The sequence below is a fragment of the Anabas testudineus genome, chromosome 10, assembly GCF_900324465.2.
Source record: "Anabas testudineus chromosome 10, fAnaTes1.2, whole genome shotgun sequence".
In the NCBI taxonomy this organism is placed as follows: domain Eukaryota; kingdom Metazoa; phylum Chordata; class Actinopteri; order Anabantiformes; family Anabantidae; genus Anabas; species Anabas testudineus.
Genome location: NC_046619.1, coordinates 23,003,314 through 23,009,285, shown reverse-complemented (window position 1 = coordinate 23,009,285; position 5,972 = coordinate 23,003,314). Strand labels below are relative to the sequence as shown.

Below are 5,972 nucleotides of genomic sequence, written 5' to 3'. Positions count from 1 at the left end.
TTTTTACCAAATCTGTCTAATGTTGGTTAGAAATCAAGTTAATTCATGTTGATTTATGTTTCTTAACGACAACCGGGAGTGTGTATCACAGCGTGATAATCTTACACGTACAAGTATCCGTGTTTTAATTCCTGACATGTAGACGACAGCTGTGCTGCTGAAAACATCCAGAAATAAATGTGAGCACTGACGTGTTTCTGAGTACAACTGGAACTTTATGATCATCAGTGATGTCAGTGATGAAACGCCAGTAATGTGACTGAGTGAATCAGACTGAAGCAGCTGATCTGAGAGCAGCTCAGTAAACATCTTCATGTTTCCAAGGTCAAGACGACGAATCCTCGTCTGTGATGAGCAGATTTAAAGGATCGGTTCTGTGGAATCCCATCAAAAACAAACAGAATCAGCCAAGTTTTAGTGAGTTAGTGGAACTAATTATTATTAGAACCACTGTGAGGGGAAAAACTGGTTGAAAGTCTAAAATCGAGATATTTACAGAAAACAGGCGTAAAGTTTATTATGGCAGAAGATGGATTTAAGTCTAAAGTCGGATTTAAGACGACAAGACCTAGAAAGGTCCAGAAAAAGTCTGACTGAGGTTAAAAGTCAACACTGATCTTTGTCTGCAGATACAGGTCTTTAACAAGTCCAGTTTAAACTTTTACCTGGGTCCAAAGGCCTAAGATAAAGTGTTAGAGTCACGAAGACTAAAATCGGGTTATTTCAATTCAAATTAAAGTCAAAATGTTACAGTAAAACGTTTTATTTTAGTAAAAAAGTTATTTGATGCGTCTACTTTGACTTCAGATTTTTCTCGTCCGTCCACCCAGATGACCTCTGACCCTCCTCCTTCGTATCGTCCCCAGTTCCCAGAAGGACCCTCTGCTCCCGGTTTCCCTCCAGGTTTGTCAGTCGCTGCTTCAACAAACCACTGTTTTTCTCTCGTAGTTTCTCTGAATGTCCATCCCCTGTATTTTCAGCTCTCGGCTCTCAGCCCGCAGCCTTCCCTGGCTCTCCGTTCCAGGTACCCATCATGCACTGCTGCCGCCACAGCAAACGCCACCTTTACGTTTCAAACATTAAACGAGAAGAAGTCCTGTCGTCAACTAGTTTTAATATGTTTTACAGCTTTTTACTGAATGACAGAAACACATTTTAAAATTAATAAAACTATTTATTAAATCTATTATTCTATGCTGAAGAATAAATGTGTAAAATACTTTTTATAATATTAAATCTTTATTCTCAACTATAATTATAATTAATTAAAAATTGAACTTTATTATTAAATTAAAAAATGTTTAAAAAGTTTTGTTACTGGAGAAAAAAACAAACACATTGACGACATTTTGCATGAAAAAGATTTAAAAGTAACGTTTGGCAGAAAATCTAAAACACGATCGCTGTTACTATGACAACCCGCTCCAGATGTTCCCTCAGGCCTACGCGGGTGGAGGAGACCACTCCTACTACCAGGGACCACCGGGCCCTCCAGGAGCCTTTTTGACTCAGCCTGGGTACCAGGGCTTCCACAGTGGGACCCCAGGACCCTCGTACCTCTGGGACGGCCCAAAGCCGTACGCAGAACCACCTAAACACACAGGTAGGTCAAAGGTCACAGTCACGCCTGTGTGCTTTGTTCACGACAGTAAAAAGGTTAGCGAAGTGTTTCACAGTTATTGTTTTGTGGTGGTTTTACATTATAGTTATACTTTTATATATTTGTATATTATAGTTCTTTTATTCTGTATAAATAAAAATGGTTGATAATGGATGTTAACCCCCCCCCCCCTCAGTGTTCATGGTCGGGCCACAGGATCAACATCACGGTAAAGATTCGTGTCTGAAAGCGTGTTCAGCTCTTCTGTGCTGCTGCTGCCTCTGGGACATGTTGACCTCTCACCTCTGCTGCCCTCTGAACTGACCTGCACCGAGTCTCCCATCATGCAGCGGGGCTTCTTGTGGGACACTGGTTATTAGAGTCAAGGATGTATTAAGAGAGGATCCTCTTAATACACCGGATGCAGCGCTGCCAGTCAGTATTACGACAGATCGTTTTCTACACAGACCAGAGCTAAATGAGAAAATGAGGTCAGCTTTTCATCTCATCATCATGATTTAAGGAAAGAACATATTTTAAGTGCACGTTATGTACATGTGACAGGTTGATTCTATTGTAACTGCACTAGCTGTCACTATACTGTACTCATAGAGCTAGGGTTCCAACACACACGTTCTTCTTTTAACCACATTTTCCTAATTAAACAGATGAAAACTAAAAGGTTTATTACCCACTGCTAATCCACTGTTGTTTGTCTGAGTTTTAAACATTGAGTTACCCTTCTGTAAGAACTAAAGCCTCCTCTGACGACACATTCAGGCTCTTTTAAATAAAGAAATCCGTGAACAAACCCTGTTCGGACTTTGTGCTGACGTTCAGGCTGCGCTCCACATCGGGCTGATCGACCGACCCTACAGTGTGAGTTCTGGACAATTCAACATGTAATGTAAAGATTAAAATCGCACAGCGTTCAGCTTCATGACAAACAGACTAAAGGAACAGACAGACAGGCTGGAAAACGCTTTGACTCGTGCATTAACTGAAACACTTTTGGTCCAGTATCCAGTTCTGATAAAACATCCAGGATTAAAATCAAACTGTTCTAAACTCAATAAAACGTTTCATTAACACGATGAAGAGCTGTTTATGCATTTTCATCCTCTTCCTTCTGATTTGTCTGGTTTCAAAGCAAACAGAGAAATAAATATTAATGTAGGTTGGTATTTAGCTAAATAAGTGGTTTATAATGAGTGAAGCACCTTAAACTATGAATTCAAGTGTCAGGAAAAATGATTATGTTTATTTATTATGTTAAATATGAAGTTTTGCTTTTACACAAACGAGACGCGGCTTTTCTTTTTAAAGTAGGAAGTCTTTGACATGATTTTCATGTTCCAGGTTCATTATTAAGGTTCCAGTACTAAAATACAAAAAAGAAAACTAAGAAAACCAGACTATGAAGTAAAAAACTGCATATTTAGAGTATTTGTGTATATAGAGTACAGTACTAGGAAACAAAACTGGGTTAACATTTTCAGTTTTTAACTCAAGAGGAAAAAGACATAATACTGTAGTGAGATAATAAAACATGTTGATGTAGGTGAATAAGGATTGAAATGAATGTAACTGTGCACCGTGTCCCCTGACTGATTATTGTACTGACTGTGACCAGCAGTCAGCAGGAAGAAGAGGATCTGCAGAAAGTTCACCTGTTGGACAGGTGACTGTTAACACACAAAGGAAAACGACATTTAGGGCTCACTTTATCACACACACACCTTCACACAGCAGGATGTAAACGTGGGCCCAGAGGAAGCAGGTTCCCGTTTTCAGACTTGGACAGACGCGTTTTCTTTGTATTGTGTCTTGATTTTTGTGGAATTAACTTAATCCTTGTTGGCAATTACAGAGGTAAGACGTTTCTTTTAGTTGGTTACCAGGGTGGTTACATCTCACGTCTCAACTTCTCTAAATCTTTAAGATTTCTTGGCTTTCTTGATTTCTTGGTCACTTACAACCTGGCATCTCACCTTCCTTTATATAATTTCTGTAGGATTAAGGTCTGGAGACTGTCCAGGTCTCTACAAGACCTTAAAGGACACGTTACACCACTTTTGTAGCTGCTGCATCAGGTTCAGAGTGGTGAACTCAGCAGCACCGGCACCTGAACTCCCTCATCCTGGTCTGGTTGAGTGTAGTTTATGTCACAGGAAGTGAAACCCTGTATGTGGGTTGTTAGTTTGCTTTGTTCACAGCGTTTTTAAAATCAACTCACAACTTCCTGTGTGTTTGATATGAATATTTCTGTGTCTGTAAAATGGTCAGAGGTGAATTTACCACTGAACACTGAAGAAACAATATACAGAATTAAGTCATTTAGATTTAGTCATTTAGCAGACGCTTTTATCCAAAGCGACTTACAAGTGAGGAACAAGGCAAGCAAACAAAATCTAAGTCAAGGAGAAAAAGTCAAGGAGAAAAAACAAAGCATGTGATATCAAAAAAGTGTTTCTGTTTCAAGAGATGTAAGAACAAAAGAGTAGAAAAGTTTTTTGTTTTTCTTTTAAGTGAAAACGAAGATGATGAAGAGTTCTGTTTTCAGCTGTTTTTAATTATTAAAGTGAGGTGGCTGAGCGTGCAGAGATAGGCAGCTCATTCCACCATCGTGGGATCACTGAGCTGAAGAGTTTTCCATGGTGTTGACTGTGTGGTGCTGGTACCACCAGATGTCGTGCACTGGTCGAGAGCTGTGGACGGGAGGGGATGTAGACCTGAATCATTGAACTGAGATAAGATGGAGGTATAGAAATGACCACTCTGTAGGCAAGAGACAGAGCTTTGAACTTAATCCTTGCAGCCATAGGAAGCCAATGCAAAGATCTGAAGAGCGGTGTGACATGAGACAGGCAGAGATGCGAGACAAGACAGTAGAGTCATTAGGTGGAAAGGACAGGAAGAGCTGTGTGTCATCTGCATAGCAGTGATAAGAAAAGCCATGAGAATGGATGATAGAGCCTAGAGAAGAAGTATAGATGGAAAACAGAAGAGGACCAAAGGCTGAGCCCTGCGGTACACCGGTGGAGAGGTTATAAGAGTCGGAAACACGCCCCTGCCAGGATACCTTAAAGGTTCGTTTGGACAAGTATGACCGAAGCCAGGCTAGAGCTGATCCAGAGATGCCCAAGTCTGAGAGTGCAGGCATGAGAATCTGATGGTTCACAGTGTCAAAGGCTGCAGATAGGTCTAATAGAATAAGGACAGAAGATTTACCTGCAGCTTTTGCCACCCGTAGAGATTCCACAACAGTCAGAAGTGCCGTCTCTGTGGAGTGACCACTCTTCAAGCCAGACTGATTGACGTCAAGGAGGATGTTCCGGGAAAGAAAGTCAGAGAGTTGATTGAAGGCTGCACGTTCCAGAGTCTTGGCCAGGAATGAAAGAAGAGAGTAGTAGTTCTCCACAAGGGAGAAGGCTTCTTCAACAGTGGAGTAATCTGGGCCTGCTTGAACGAGGTGGGAAAGGTGCCTGTCATAACAAATACTTTAAAGTCATATTAGAAATAACAGATATATGTTATCTAATATCTGCTGTCTACATGAACTGAAATAACACTTTTATAATAAAGTACAAATGAAAAGCAGTAAAGACACATGTCTTTGCACAGAACTGTTCACCTGCTCAAGTGGATCTGACTTCCTGTCACTGTCTGATCATCTCTCATTGCACACATTAAAGTAACACAGTTATGAATTTGCCTTCTCTAGAAGAAGAGAATGAAAAGGCAAGTGACAGAACGACTGTTCTGATAGCTTTACTGTCACTTGTCCACATGATGATGACGAACATCACAACTCAACATCACCTCAACTCTTCAGTCTCTAGAGGACATGTCGTGACAACACTAACGATTACAGTTAACTGCAGTAAATGTGCATTGAATGTAAATACTGACTGTGAGCAGCAAGATGAGGACACAAACACATATTAATTAAACCTTATCAAACTTCATTCATTAAATTTTCCTTCATTTAGCTCTTGTCTTTAGATTTTTACATGATAATGTTACAGTGCGGCCTCAGAGCTGCATTAGAAGAACAGCTGTACCTAATAAAGAGGCCGCTCACCGTATATTCAACCACTGGAACTTAAAACATAATGATGTGAATATAATAAAACACTTCTTGTACAGCTGACGTGACCTGACCAACCCATTCAGAGTCATTGTGGACGCTGCAGGTTCATATCCGATGGTGGAGCTGATCTGACTCACCTGGGGCCGGGAATCAAACCACCAATCCCACAATTGGTGGACGACCGCTCTACCTCTGCTAAATGTAATCACTCTGCTACTGTTATTATTTTACATGCCTGACTCAGACTGTCCTCCTGATCCACGCTCACTGTGGTCTCTG

At 40.7% G+C, this 5,972-nt stretch overlaps 1 protein-coding gene across 1 annotated transcript; it reads left to right on the top strand.

Moving 5' to 3' along the window:
- The first annotated feature begins 793 nt into the window (after positions 1 to 793).
- LOC113160361 (cysteine-rich and transmembrane domain-containing protein 1-like) lies at positions 794 to 2,908 on the top strand. The gene is made up of 4 exons (XM_026357582.1): positions 794 to 903; positions 981 to 1,024; positions 1,429 to 1,603; positions 1,797 to 2,908. The coding sequence occupies exons 1-4, from the start codon at positions 831 to 833 to the stop codon at positions 1,922 to 1,924; spliced, it is 420 nt and encodes a 139-aa protein (XP_026213367.1). The 5' UTR covers positions 794 to 830; the 3' UTR covers positions 1,925 to 2,908.
- The last annotated feature ends 3,064 nt before the right edge of the window (positions 2,909 to 5,972 follow it).

Bases quoted from the DNA above. Each gene is read 5' to 3' on its own strand.
- LOC113160361 (XM_026357582.1), top strand. From the start codon at position 831: ATGACCTCTGACCCTCCTCCTTCGTATCGTCCCCAGTTCCCAGAAGGA. The intron at 904-980 runs GTTTGTCAGTCG...CTGTATTTTCAG, and splicing joins TGCTCCCGGTTTCCCTCCAG to CTCTCGGCTCTCAGCCCGCA. The intron at 1,604-1,796 runs GTAGGTCAAAGG...CCCCCCCCTCAG, and splicing joins AGAACCACCTAAACACACAG to TGTTCATGGTCGGGCCACAG.